General features: G+C 40.6%; 2 protein-coding genes across 3 annotated transcripts in view; one reads left to right on the top strand and one right to left on the bottom strand.

Moving 5' to 3' along the window:
- men1 (multiple endocrine neoplasia I) overlaps positions 1-1,154 on the bottom strand; it is a 13,665-nt gene extending 12,511 nt beyond the window's left edge. Inside the window, exon 1 of the mRNA XM_037682274.1 lies at positions 1,080-1,154. The gene's annotated coding sequence lies outside the window, so the exon portion shown is untranslated. The remainder of the gene's footprint in view (positions 1-1,079) is intronic.
- Positions 1,155-1,552: 398 nt separating this feature from the next.
- rtn3 (reticulon 3) overlaps positions 1,553-14,118 on the top strand; it is a 50,999-nt gene continuing 38,433 nt past the window's right edge. Inside the window, exons 1-2 of one of the 2 annotated variants that reach the window (XM_037674972.1) lie at positions 1,553-1,845; positions 10,738-10,785. In XM_037674972.1, coding sequence (XP_037530900.1) covers positions 1,755-1,845; positions 10,738-10,785 — 139 coding nt within the window. In that variant the 5' untranslated portion in view covers positions 1,553-1,754. The remainder of the gene's footprint in view (positions 1,846-10,737; positions 10,786-14,118) is intronic. The other variant, XM_037674980.1, reaches the window with a different exon arrangement.

The raw sequence follows: 14,118 nt of genomic DNA, 5'->3' as shown, positions 1-14,118 counted from the left end.
ATATATATATATACATATATACATATATATATATACATATATACATATATATATATATATATATATAAAATGGTAGAATATTAGAATTGTTTTATCTATAATGTTTTGGGCGGAATAAAGCGGTCACGGAGTGAACATGGTCGCCCGCCGAGTGGCTCCGCTCGTTAACAGGTTACATAATTCCCGCTGACCGGGGTGGGCGGGTACCCACTTCCGCAGCTACGTTCATACAATCAGCGCCAAGAAGAAGAATATTAGTTTATCAGAGTTCCCGACCTCGGGTAACACGCCACAGTGTATGCGGAATATTACAAATGTTCAGGATATTTCAGTTCAGGACGAAATATTCTGCGAGGTGGCTTTAAATGCTACATTAAAAGGTTGGCGTGAGCTAACTAGCTAACCTGTTTTGTTTATCTCTGTCTGAAAGTACTATGCACTACGGTTTTATAATGCTCAGTGCAGTACAGAAGCAGACAAAACCTTTACATCAGGTATGTGCATTATGATAAAAAAGCTTAAAATTAGCAGGTTGAATGACGGTTCGGCGATCAGCTAACAAGCTATAGCTGCTAGTTAGCTAATCACATTTCTTTTTATATCCCGCTTACATTCCTACCAAATACAATACCGTAGTATGTCGCCATAACAAGTTATTCCGAAGTAATATCACATATCTCAAATTTACCAGAATATAGGACTTTTACATACCGATTTTCTCACAGTCCCAACCACATGTTTTTTGTTTGTGTATCTCTTTTACCGCGCAGTTCAGTCTGTCTGAAAATCTCTTGGAGCGTGTTGTCGCTGTCGTAAGCGCAAGTGTGCGGATCTCAAAACAACAATCAGTCACAGTCAAAGCAACTGCAGGCCACTTTGTCCCATCCCTATAGTTTGTAGCTCTTACACACTAGCCTCAAATCGACCCTCGTTCATTCTGGGAAATGTAGTTTTTACGCGGTAGAAATTCAAACCCCCCACTAGGGGGCAACATAAATCTTCTACAATATAAATTTCTGATCAATAGACCAAAAGTCAGCCTTACACATAAAAAAACAGAATGTATTAAAAACGCTTACCTATAAATTTCGTTAAATTGCAGAAAGCACTGACAGCACATACATCTTCACAGCGTTTTTATTATCATAGCAACGATATGCTTTTTGGCAAAGTACATAAAAACTGCTACCCGTTACAAAATCATAAAATATGTCGAATAAAATGCGCAATATATCTTCCTTATTCTTTGAAATACAGACACCAAGCAGATTAATAAATACGTCATCGGCGAACTTGTTCAGGAATATTCTTGCTGCTTTTCAGGACTGTCGAATAGTTTAGTTCTTTAACAAAATGGAAAAAAAAATCTGAGAATTGCAGATTTCTTTGCACTGTAAAGAAGTATCGAGGACTACATTAATTGTTGATTAGAATGATCATAATCTAAAGTGTTTTTGTCTCTGTGCTTGAAAGTATAAATAAGCTAAATTTCGTTTATTTTCCATCGAGCATAATATTGCAGAGCTTTCGTGGAGACATTGAACGCATCTTATGCCCCTCCTCCACAGTCTTGTTTCTCTCCATCTCTGCTGTTTGTTCAGAGCTCGGATCGTGCGTTTAGGTGCAGAGCCCAGACACTTAGGAGGATTTTAAGGAAAGTCAGACATATAGCGTTTTTTTATTGACAAAAATCAGCTTCAGCTACGACGACAGACATTTTATCACCATTGCACTGCTGTGTTTAAGTTAATACAATGGATTCAGTGACTCAGTCCGCCCAGATATCCTCGTCGCAAGGTTTTGCTGATGGACAAAACTTTGCTGCCAAAGAATCGAAGCTATCCGGTAAGACCTAGCTTAAGACTCAAGTTTAGTTAGCTCGCCTTCATGTAATGTGTGTTCCCTGAGACTGTTCGTTTTAAAGAGCGGGGCAGTAACGTTGACACAACGCGTTTACCCTGTAGCTTGCTATGAGAAACACCTGTGGTAGCGACACGAAAACCCGCCGTTTCTGTCTCATTTTCTGTCGCTTTACTCCTGAATGAACGACGACAGCAGGCTGGGCTTGGACCTTTTGTAACGAAGTTGCTTAACGGAGCAGAGGGTTGTCATTTAGCTGCTTATTATTAGGCCTTAACTTTAACAATGGAGACAAAAGCAGCCATTTTTACAAAAATACAGTGCGCATGACCGGTTTGACATGAGCCGAATTTAAACTGACATGTTTATACATGATATTATGTGTTAACTGCCATTTAACATGGCGTGCGTGTTGACAGGTTAGCGAATTGATTATTTGCACAATAAGGTTTGGTGACGCTCATGGCGCTGCACTGCAGATGCATTGTCACTGGCCCGCCCTCTTAAAGGGACAGTAACACTTTTTAGAGCACATTAAAGCTCCAGGATCCGCACGTTTTTCTGTATTTAAGGTGCCATTCTTAACATTTGGAAGTTATGTTCAGGACCCACCGTTTAGCCTGGTAGATTCAGAGCAGAGGAGCAGTGTTTCCGCCGGGTTTTTGTGAAAGTGGGAGCGGCTCAGACGCCATCACTGTTTGTGTGCCTCACTAGAGATTTCTGATCTGAGCTCCAGCCATGTGTTAAATCATGGGGGGGATTTGAAAATCATCCTAAACTGCTGTGCTGAGCGTTAATCAGCAGGATTGTGGCTTTGAAAGGTGATTGAGTGATGGGAGACAGCTGGGTGTGGCATGTGATGATGCTTACTTTCAGTCTGGTCTCCAAAAAAAAAAAAAGACTGCCCTGTTTGCTGAGGAAGAAGAAACCTACATCACATGGATGAGACCACAGTAATGCTCAATAACCGTGGTTATCGTCATTAAGGGTTTATCAGATGATGCGTTGCAAAATAAAAATAGCAAATGCAACATTGTAGTCGTAACGCTTGATGGATGATTTCGTATCACTGAGAGGTAAAGACTGGCATAAATGTTTTTGCCATTATGTGTGTGTGTGTGTGTGTGTTACCAAAAAGTCTCATTAAAAAATACTTTGCAAGTAATCTGAGTGTACATCTCCAGCGGATTAACTTTTGGAGTCAACACAGTTCAACATGGCCGCCACATTTTGATGGCTGAAGTAATTGGTTCAAACAAAGTACAGAAGAAACTGCAAATAAGAAAAGCAAGCGGTTTAATTAAATTATTGATGCTGTTGCCTTTTGTTTGTACAAGAGCTGAGTGATTAGGGTTAATTTTATTCAAAGGGTGGGGGTAAGATGTATTTTTAAATGCATCGCTGGCATTCTACATCACTTTTCAAATGGCAGAAATGGATTTTAACAATAATCTGTTGCCACTATGAGAAAGTCTGAGTAGTTACTGCAAGGGGCTGTTTGTCCCAGTGGAGCTGCCGTAGCTTCCTGTGGCAGTAACATTGTTCACCCCTTTTCTCTCGTATGTCTGTAAATGACAGCTGAAGACTGACATGTTTCATTTGTGTGTAAGTTTCCAGCGGTAAACGGTGGTTACATGAGCCTAAATATTATTTTGGCTCATGTAACCACCTGACAGAGTTATTAATTTTTTTATTTTATTTTACAGATCAGTTGCAATAAACTTGCCATGCTCTGGTCAGCAAGATACGTTACAAAGTATTTATTTATTAGCATTACTGTATTTATATCAGCGTATATTGGGCCAATTATTACCAATATTGATATGTCCCCAAATATCGACCCTACCGATATATCAGAAGGTCTCTAGTATCAATACCATATCAATCAGTAGTGATGGGATCAATACTTGAGTTTGTTTCTACCTGCAGTACGTCGCTCTTATTCCAGAAATGCAACGCTAGCTGGAGGAGCCATCAAGAGGCAAGAATAAATGTAAAAACTGGACCGAAGAAACGCGTCGGATAAATAAACCGGTTCTGATTGAACAACTTCAGAGTCACATGCTAACGTGTAGCATCCGTTTTTACTTCCTTGAACACAGCGTGCTGCGTGTTGGTTCGTGGTTCAGTCGTACTGATGTGTCTCACTGGGCTGCAATTAAAGGCAACAAACTGAACATGAAACTTTCTAAATGTCTCAAAATGTTTGAACGGTTCTCACGTTCCTCACGTGGGTTGCAGGGTCTGGAATTTGTTCTAAAAATAGAAGTGTCTCAAACAGATTAAAGTTTAGTTTCCTTAACTTAAGAGCTCTAGAGCCGTGTATGTTTTTGTTCTAAGCACGTGAACTTCCTGCATGTTTTTGTCCAAATTCTACTGGAAATCTGTGTTTCCAGTTCCCAGCAGTGGCAGCCCAGTGAGATGCTGTTTACCATACAATCTTGACTGGGTTTATTTTGGAATCCAGCTACTAGATGGCCTGGTTCTCCCGTTTCCAGCTCCTGTCTCATGTTGGGGCCATTCCTCTGGCAGGGACACAGATGAGTGAGAGCAGTCCCAAAGGAGGTGGCACACTTTGAAATTAATTAATTAAAATTCAAATTAAAACACAACGTTAGTATGTAGGCATGCTCACATATAACAAGGTTAACCCATCACTAAACTGACTTTAATATTATAGTTAACAAACTTCTACTGAAAGTTTACAGTTAATCAACTTGTGGATGTTTGTTTTGCTGTATTTTATTCAAAATTTTACATCTGATAATAAAATTTTAGTTATTTATGAGATTCTGCTACATGACAGCTAAACAAACCGACCAACATGAGCTAAACATAACTCTTTCTTTCAGCGTCGAGCCTCGACACCTCAGGTGTGAGGAGTTCGCCTGTGAGGGCAGGACTTATGTTTGATTTGTGACGTATTTTTATGTTTTAATACACGTCTGGTGTAATAATCAAGTTTTATCCATCTGTCCGCCTTGTCTTCTGAAAGGAGGATGCGTGAGAGAAGCACGTCTGTATTGCGTGCCACTAGCTTAGCACAACATCATTGCCAGCAGTTTTTGGCAGGGGTGGGGGTGTTGGAGAGTTGTGGGTGAAGGACATTTTGGTATGCGGGACGTTGGATTCTGATGCACCCTCCTTGTAGGGGAAACCTTGGAATAAGTGACGCAGCAACTTCCATTTTGGTGTGGCTACATCGAGGCGTTACAAAGTTTTTTTTATTGGGTTGCTACATCCAAATCCAAGATGGCCACCCAAAATATTTGAGGAAATTATGCTTTCTAGTTTTTGTATTGATTAAAAGTCATTTCCTCAAATTGCAAAGATTAATCTTATGGGGGACAAGGCCACCATTGGCCACCCCCTGGCTCCACCATTGTACTGCTGGTGGATAAATTGCTCCCTCCTCTCACCAGGATTCATCGCTCTGCACGGCCTCGGACAATAAAACAAACATAAAAACCAATAATCTTGCACCAAAAGCATTAAAGTTTACTTAATTCCCTCTTCAATTCCAGTCCAGAACAACTCTCATCATGTTTTTTGAAATGATGCGGACTGCTCACTCATGGCATGTGCTGGGTGTCAGCAGATCTCATTGATTGAAAGAAAAGGAGGGGAAGTTGCTTCGAGTCATAGAGGCTGTTGACAGTGTGCTGTTAAATGAAGGCAGATGCTTCATGTGTAAAATCTGTCGGCTGATTGAAGTAAGTTTAAAAGAGTCATTGTACATGATTCATTGTTCATTGTACATGACACTTTAATAATCTGCATCAGTCAAGATCAAACACCAACATCAGCTCTCACACAAAAACTTAATTTTTCCAAAAATGTAATGAATTACTTAATTAAAATTAAATTAATCAATTAATTAAAAAGTACTTTATTCATCACAAAGGGAAATTAAGTGTTGTCGTAGCTCATCATCCTGGTTTCATTCAAGAGTTGTTATAGATGCTGACAGCTGTGGGCAGGAAGGATCTTCTGCAGTGAATCTGAAGAATCTGGCCACAGATACCGATCAGTCCACTCGGATCCAGCTTGCTGTCAGATCCGGCGGGCCTCTCTGTCCTCCTGGGCAGCAGGACTGCCCGAATGCTCCTCATCACCACGGATAGACAGCTGAATGTGTCGGGGGATGATCCCGATCCTCCCGTTGTCACGAACCGAGTTGCCCAACAGCTACATGATCTCAGCGGTCAGGTACTCGAGCACTGCTGCCAGGTTGACGGGAATGCATCCACAGCGCCTCCTTTTCAACTCATTTGGGATTTGGGGCTGTAGCTGAGGTATTTGAGCTTTTGAGATGTTAATCAGCTGCTCCTGGTTGTTAAAAAAAACTTGTTGCCATGGTTACGCATCATAACTAATGCTCAAAAGTAAAAAAAAAAACATAAATAAATTGGTTCTGATTTAACAGCTCTAGTCACACATGCCAACATGTGTAGCATCCATTTTTATGTCATTGAACACAGCGTGCTGCGTGTTTCGCTGTTGTCCATTGTTGTCATCATTCTTTGTTGAAATCAGGTCTCTCTTGTAAATCGGTCCTCGAGGCTCATTGGGATTAACCTGTCTAAATAAAGGTTGAATGAAAAAAGTTTAGTAAAAATCCTTCCAGCTGCACAGCATCCAATACCAGAGGAAGTAATCATCCAAAAAGTGATTTACATCCAGAACAAAAGAGGAATTAAAGTTTTCAAAAGCAATAACTCGGACTGAAAGTGACAGAGCCGCTCCAACATGAAGCCACCTTGAGCGGCACAGTTCTAGAACAATAATAGCAGATTTAGTTTTTACTGTATTTTTGAGTAAATTGAGTCTGTGGAAATGGTTCATTTTGTTGTTCTAGCTAAAGTTTCTCCTTCCAGTCGGGTTGTGGTACTAAAAGTTTGCGAGCCACTGTTTCCAATAAGAGTTGAGGGATAATCTTTACTTGCCAGCATGCCTTTATACGCTCAGGAATGTGACCATGTGTAAGCCATGAACTCACACCACGAGCAAAGAGCACGTTCTAGAGGAAAGGAAACTCTGAGTATTTGCAGTTTTTGTTGTACTAAAGTTCTTTACTGCTCAAATATATACAAAACACTACCTTCATTGCAGGGCACAATTTTATTCCACATAATTAATCATTTTTTATGTTTTTTTTTTTTTAGTTTTCTTTCACCTCTGCTGTTGTGACCCAGCTTGATGTCCATGTGCAGATTAGTCAGTGGCTGAGTGGTTAGAGCAGTCGTCCTTTGATGCAAGAGTTGGGGGCTCGAATCTACCAACACTCACATGCTGAAGTGTCCCTGGGCAAGACACTGAACCCCTCATAGCCTCCGATGTGTGTCCTATCGGTGTATGAATGTGATAAAACACTGATTATTCTGTATAGACTTAAAAGAGTGCTGTATGAATGAATGGGTAAATGAGGCACAGATTGTGTTGTAAAGAGCTTTGAGTATCTTGATGAGACAGAAAGGAGCTATACAAGTACAGTCCAGTTATCATGTCATTTTAAATGTTTTAACTCTGCTGTGCCTACAAATGTGTATTTTATTTTTTGTTTTTCTGTATAGTTTGTAGTATTTTTTTTTCCTTTCTGCTGAGTCCTCTTGCGTTTCCAGCACGTGGATATCCAGACATGGGTGTGTTGGAAGGTGAAGGTGTGGTGTGCTGAAGGTGAACTGTAGTAGGAATGTTGCCCCACAGGGCCACACCAAGCTCAACCTGCCCTGCCCGTGCACACTGAGCTGAACACCTTGACACACACTGGCTTTTCCATCATTTATTGATTCCCTGATATTGGCAGATTTTCACAAAGTCATTTGCTCTTCAAAACACTTCAAACTAGACGTGTTTAATCAGTTTGAAGTTTTCCTGATTTCATCCATCCATCCATTATCTTTACCCACTTCTTCCTCTTCTTGTCGGTGGTGCCCATATCTAGCAGTCACTGTGTGATAGGCAGGGGACACCCTGGACAGGTGGACAGGTCTCCAGTCCATCACAGGGACACAGAGAGACAAACAACCAATCACTCTCTCTCTCTCTCTCTCTCACACCTAGGGACAATTTAGAGTTACCAGTCAGTCTAACATGCATGTTTTTGATCTGTGGGAGAAAACCAGAGTACCTGGAGAAAACCCACGCATGCACTGAGAAAACATGCAAACTCCACCCAGAAAGTCCCCCGGCCAGGATTTGAACCAGGACGACCTGCTCGCTGAGAGGAGGCAGCTCTACCAACTGATCCGCCGTGCTTCCAGATTTCATTATATTTATTTTTATATAGCCTTCTCCATTTCATATTACTGTAAGTTCCGTGGGTTTTGATGTTACCACTGTTTTTTTATCTTAAGTTTCTAATTATATGGGAATGTGCTGCACATATAAACTACATTTCATAACTAATCCATGGCCTACAATGTCCTCAACACATCGATGATGATGTAAAAGTATATATATATATATATATATATATATATATATATATATATACACACACACCAACTGGTTTAAACTTGATTTTCTCAGCTTCAAAGTCGACTCATCTGGCTCAGCATGTAGTCACAGAAGCTGCATGAGGACAGGAGTGTCATAACATTCACCTTTGTGCACTTACAGCTGTGTAAAATCAGACACCACGCCCTAAAACAGATTCAGAGTTGTCATTCAAAGTCTGGTCTTTTAGTCCTTTACACCTTCCTGTTTTATTAACTTTTATATACAGATGTAATTACAAACTTGTTTTACTGGTATTTTACTTAGTGAAAGTGAAATGTCCTGAATGCATTCAGTGACTGACTGCAGAGCATACGTAGATACAAACACTGCATAGACCCGGTGAGCATCCACACTAATGTTGATTAAAAGTGAATGCAAAGCTGAAGTGTCAGTCTTAAGAATAATTTCTAATAAAGTGTTCTATAAAGGAGGCCACAGCAGAACTGATGAGCACACATCACGTTATCAGAAACAACAAAAGCAGGTTAAATCATTTCATCTGGACCAGTTTCTTTTGTTATGCACCTGGATTGAGCCTACAAACCTCTATCAGAAACAGCACGGTTAGAAGAGTGGATGTTTGTTTTCAGTTGATGAAGGATGAGTTGGAGGAAGGTCTGGTGCGTCTGTTAAATGAAGAGAAGAAATTTTTTGCAATTTAGTCACACAAAGATATTGCCACTGTTAGCAACAAACGATGCAGAAAGCTGTTCATATGCTGCCCGCTCACACTCCCTCCAGGGCCACACAGCCACAGAGCAGTAGTCTCTGTGCCGTCTCACCCGTGCACAAAAAAGTGCAGTCTCCTTTGACGAGTTCTTTGAATATCTTAAGTTTTGCTGGTGGTGGCTGTATTTTCAGACGGCCTCGGCCAGCTTCTCCTCAGCAGAGCAATAATTCGAACGGAGGTCAGTATAGTTCACTTGTTTTGCTGCAAAATACACGCCCTCAAAGTTCTGACAAAGCTCTTCAGTGGTCTTATACAATGAACACGGTGACAGAAAATAGTTACTTGGGCATTTGGATATATGAACTCTGGGGTTTTGAGAGAGTTCCATGTTTAAGTGGCATTTATCAAGTGGCTGTGACACTTAGTAGGACTATGATGGAAACCTGTTCGTACTACAGTCCATCCATCCATCTGTCCCTGCTTGCTCTGAGAATGATAACTTGAGATATAAGTGAGGTACCAACTTTCATTTTGGTGTGTGGCTACATCTAGGTGTAAGAAAGGTCACCATTAAAAATTAGATGCCACTTCAAAATCCAAGATGATGATAAACTAGTCCCCCCCCCCCCCCCCCCCCCCATCATTTGAGGAAACTATTGTTTCTGGTTTTTATATTTCTTAAAGGTATTGTTTCCTCAAATGATTAGGGCGGCCCTTGGGGTGAAAAATAAACTATGGGGGCCAAGGCCCCCATTTGCCACCCCTGGCTTTGCCACTGCACCAGGTGGTGGATAAAGTTGCTCCTTCCACTCACCAGGATTCGTCAATGTGCTGCCTCAGACGAGCAAATAAAAAACCTCCCTCTGTTCTCCACAGTGTAGCTTCTACCCTCATCTTGCACCAAAAACATTTAGGTTTACTTTTACAATCCCTGTTCAGTTCCAGGGCAGAAGAACACTCATCTAAAAAAAAAACAAACATCCACTCTTGAAATCCCGCAGCGACGCGGCACGTCAGCGTACTGCTTGTACTGCAGCTTCCACGCAGCAGTTTGCAGCTCCAGCTACAACCACGTGGCGATGATGGCGTTAATTCAGCCGTTTGTCTGAAAGACGAGTTGAAGGAACGTTTGACAGTTTGTGTCCTTTCAGTCCTGAGTGATAAGTGATCTTTATGTTAATGCAGTGTTTCCTCAGAACAAGCATCTGTTTTTGTTTTTCTTCTGCTCGTGGTTTGACTCTTGTCTTATCTGTTGTGTTGGCATCGTTGGTGCACAGTCAGCGTGCTGCTGAGGGGGTGGAGAGATTTACACTAGTCAGAAAACAGACACAGAAAGCAACGACTCTGTTCAATCCTCAACGTTACTGTCTATAAAATATTTGTGCTGTGCTAAACCTGCAGAGCTGAAGGTACCAACCAAGTGCTGGTGGTCGTGTGTGGAATTAAAGTTATTAGGATTTCTTCTGAAACTATCTGTCTGGCCTGCAGATCAAATGTGTGTGCATGTGTTAACGTACATTTACTGCAGTAAATGGTGAGAGCAATACTTTAAACTTGTAAAGTGTATTTATAGCACTGAGCTTTAGACGTTTAAATAAGTGAAGCGTTTTCTCTGTTTTAATTTGAATGGGTTGTAGTGAATGGGAGCTCTTCTCAGATGATCATTCTTCTGTCCTTTTTCGTTTGTTTTCTTCCAATTTTTTCAGATTCCTTTCTTTCCTCTTCGCCTGTATCTCTCATTCAGTCTCCTCAAGGCAAGTTTATGGTTTCCTTAAGCTGCTCGCCTGCTCTGTCCCTCCACACTGTTGCCTCATGCTGGCCTGTTGACCTCATCATTCCTCTTTCTGGTGCCCCTTATCTGCTACTTTGCATTAAAACCACAAATCTGTGAAGAAACAAAAATGGAACCATCAATTCTTGTTGGTGGCAGCTTCCCTACCTCTACTAGTCTTTAACAATCTCTTCTTCTTACAGACTTTGTCTTGCCCTTTGTTTCCAACACTAATTCTAGTTAGCCAGACAAGAAGCCCCCCCAGCTTTAGTGACGAATTGCATAACATAAATGTCTTAACCATTTCCAACCCTCTCCTGCAGAGATGAAGCCTTCCTAGCTAATGCCCAAATTAATACCATTGACCTTTTGACAGGTTTCGTTGTCGGTTTATTTTTAGAGTTGCTAGATGTGCATCTGTGCACAGCTATAGCCTGAGCAGCAGTAGAGCTTTTAAAGGACTCTACAGAGCCTTGAAAAGTCTCCATGCACCTTGAACTTTTCCTCATTTTGGCACACACGCCACAAACTTCAAAGCATTTTTCAGGTATTCAACAAAAAGTTGCACTCGATTGTGAAGTGGAACAAAAAGTGTCTTTCAAGTTTTATGACTAATAAATATCTTACTACTGTGGCGTGCATAGGCCTGTCGCGATAAACGATAAGTCAATTAATCATATGATAAATGAAAGTTAGCCTCATTTTCATTCCGTCTTGTCGAAGCTCCAAAATTCACGGTTGAAACCCGTGCCTTTGTGTAAAAAGTTGTTTTTCTTTGCAAAAAGAACCTGAAAACTTGTTTACTGATTATTTTTTTTAATTAAAAGCTTTGTGTGAAAAATGCTATGCTAAAGAGCTCAAACCACGCTGAGCGTCCGCCATTTTGAGAACCAAAGAGAGACAGCCCATGTCACGTCAAGGGGCCTCCCTCCCATTTTCCTTAGAGACATACTGCTCGCTCCCTCACTATCCATCCTTCGGTTCAAACTGTCTTATACTGCCATCCAGTGGTGGTAAAAAGGTACTACATGCAAAAATTAACAAACATTTCTTCTTAAATTTGACAATAATTAGTAATTATTGTCAAGTCTTAAACAATATTATCGTTTATCACAATAATTTTTGAGACAATCGCCCAGCAAAATTTGTTATCGTGACAGGCCTACGTGCATTTGAATTCACCTCTGATACCTCGAACTAAAACTCAGAACAACCAATCCAGTAGTTCTGTGAACCTCAGAGGTTTGTTACAAAATATTAGTGACGAACCGCATCATGAAGACCAAGGAACACACCAGACAGGTCAGGGAGAAAGAAAAATTTAAAGCCGTTATGTCATAAAACAATGTCCTAACCTTTGAGCATCGCAGAGCTCTGTTCAATCCATCATCTGAATATGGAAAGGGTATGACACACCAGAAGACCTACCAAGATGTGGCTGTTCATCTAAAACGACAGACCAGGAGAAAAGGGCATCAACCTGAGAAGCAGCCAAGAAGCTTGTGGTAACTCTGGACATGCTATAATTCGCAGCTCAGGTGGGACAATCTGTCCACGGGACTACCGCTGCACATCACCTTGAACACATCGTCCTCACTATAAAAACCTGGCGGTGGTAGCATCATGTTGAGGTAATACTTCAGCAGAAGCTGGTCAGAACTGATTGGAAGATGGGTGGAGCTAAATGCAGTCAACATTTTGAAAAAAACGTGAATTATTTGCTTTTCACTTCACAGCTCTGCTCTACTTTGTTGTTCTGCCGCACAAAAATCCAATGAAATGAAGTTTGTAACACGACGTGGAAAAGTTCAAGAGCTGTGTATGTTTTCACTGCTCTGTAAATGTTGTCGAGATGAAATACTGCCGTCTTTCCCAGTGTGGCGATCAAACAAATTGGCACGACTCGCCAGCAGTCAGAATCTCACGTTGCAGCTAATCTCCGTTCACTTGATATCTCCATCTACATCTCGGCCACAATTTTAGACACTGAACATAACACTGTTAAAACCAGGCCTCTGCTGCTGCTGCCTCTAGAAATGTAATTTGTTTCAGTCTTTGCCAGCTGCTAGCAGGCATTATCCAGGTCAGCATCACCGACTCTAGATTCAGGATAATCCCAAGATTGCCACTTTATTTTAAGAAAGCAGAAAAGTTCAAGTTCACGTTGTGCTCACAAGAGCGGGAGCCTAAAAGTAGATCAGGTTTGTGTCCCAGTGGAATGATCCTGCCTTCCCACTGCCCTAGTATCTGAACACCCCCCAGTATCAACTGTCTCTGAGGATGAGTGGCACTGGAGATATCATCCACCTATTGGTCTGGGTCTGCCATCGCCTGTAGCTGCTCACTCACCTTCAACCCATTATTTGCTTTTAGCACAGTAGGGTTTGTGCATGTCTCAGACCTTTAAAGTGTTAAGTTTACTTTGAATAGTTCTGCTTTGTCAGCTTCTTTTTGACCTGCGGTTCTTGGACATTTTAGAACGATATGAATGGTAAAGCAGACATCTGTCAAGTTCATCACACCAAAGAAACCAAACTTTAAATAAAGCGAGATATGAGGTCTCAGAATCATAATGCTGCCTGCCACTTCTAACAGTTTGGTTTGCAACAAGGAGCTTATTTATAAAATGACACAATACTTAATTAATAATTGCTATCAAATATTTTAATTTCTCTTGCAGTAGTTAGAGAAAAGAATGAACAAATAAAAAGTAAAATATTTACCATTGCAATAACAAAAAAACAACGTACAGTAAAAATAGTTGTAGTCCAACTCAACATTCAATGCTTGAAGGTGCTCATAAATCAGTCTACAGGTTATTAATTATTAAAATTCATTCAAGTGTTTGTTAAAAATAAAGTTCATATGAGAACAAATAAACTGTTTTTATTTAAGTATCATATTTCATAGTTGGGACTTAAAATCTAAAATATTTGTACTAAATTTGAGATATTAATAGACTTTTTTTACCAGCTGTTTTGCTAGAAAGTTTTCAGCTGGACTGAGACAAAAGCGTGTTTTAAACAGGCAAACTTTTATTTTATTTTTTTATTAGTGGAATATTTTCTCAAATACAGCTGCAGATTCCTAAATTAACTTCTCACTTCTGCTCACATTTTCCTGTGGATGCGTTAGCTGAAGTAACAAGCTAATGTTAGCTCGAGTTAGCTAAGTGACAAGCTAATGTTAGCAGGTCTTAAGACAGGTCTCTCTTATAAATGAGTCCTCGTGACTTGGTGAGGCTAACCTGTATAAATAAAGATTGACTGCATAATGTTAGCTTGAGTTAGCTGAAGTGATACGCTAATGTTAGCTG

The sequence above is a fragment of the Nematolebias whitei genome, chromosome 1 (genome assembly GCF_014905685.2).
Source record: "Nematolebias whitei isolate Nwh7 chromosome 1, NemWhi1, whole genome shotgun sequence".
Lineage (NCBI taxonomy): Eukaryota > Metazoa > Chordata > Actinopteri > Cyprinodontiformes > Rivulidae > Nematolebias > Nematolebias whitei.
Note: the sequence above shows the minus strand (reverse complement) of the source record. Positions and strands in the feature narration are given on the sequence as shown.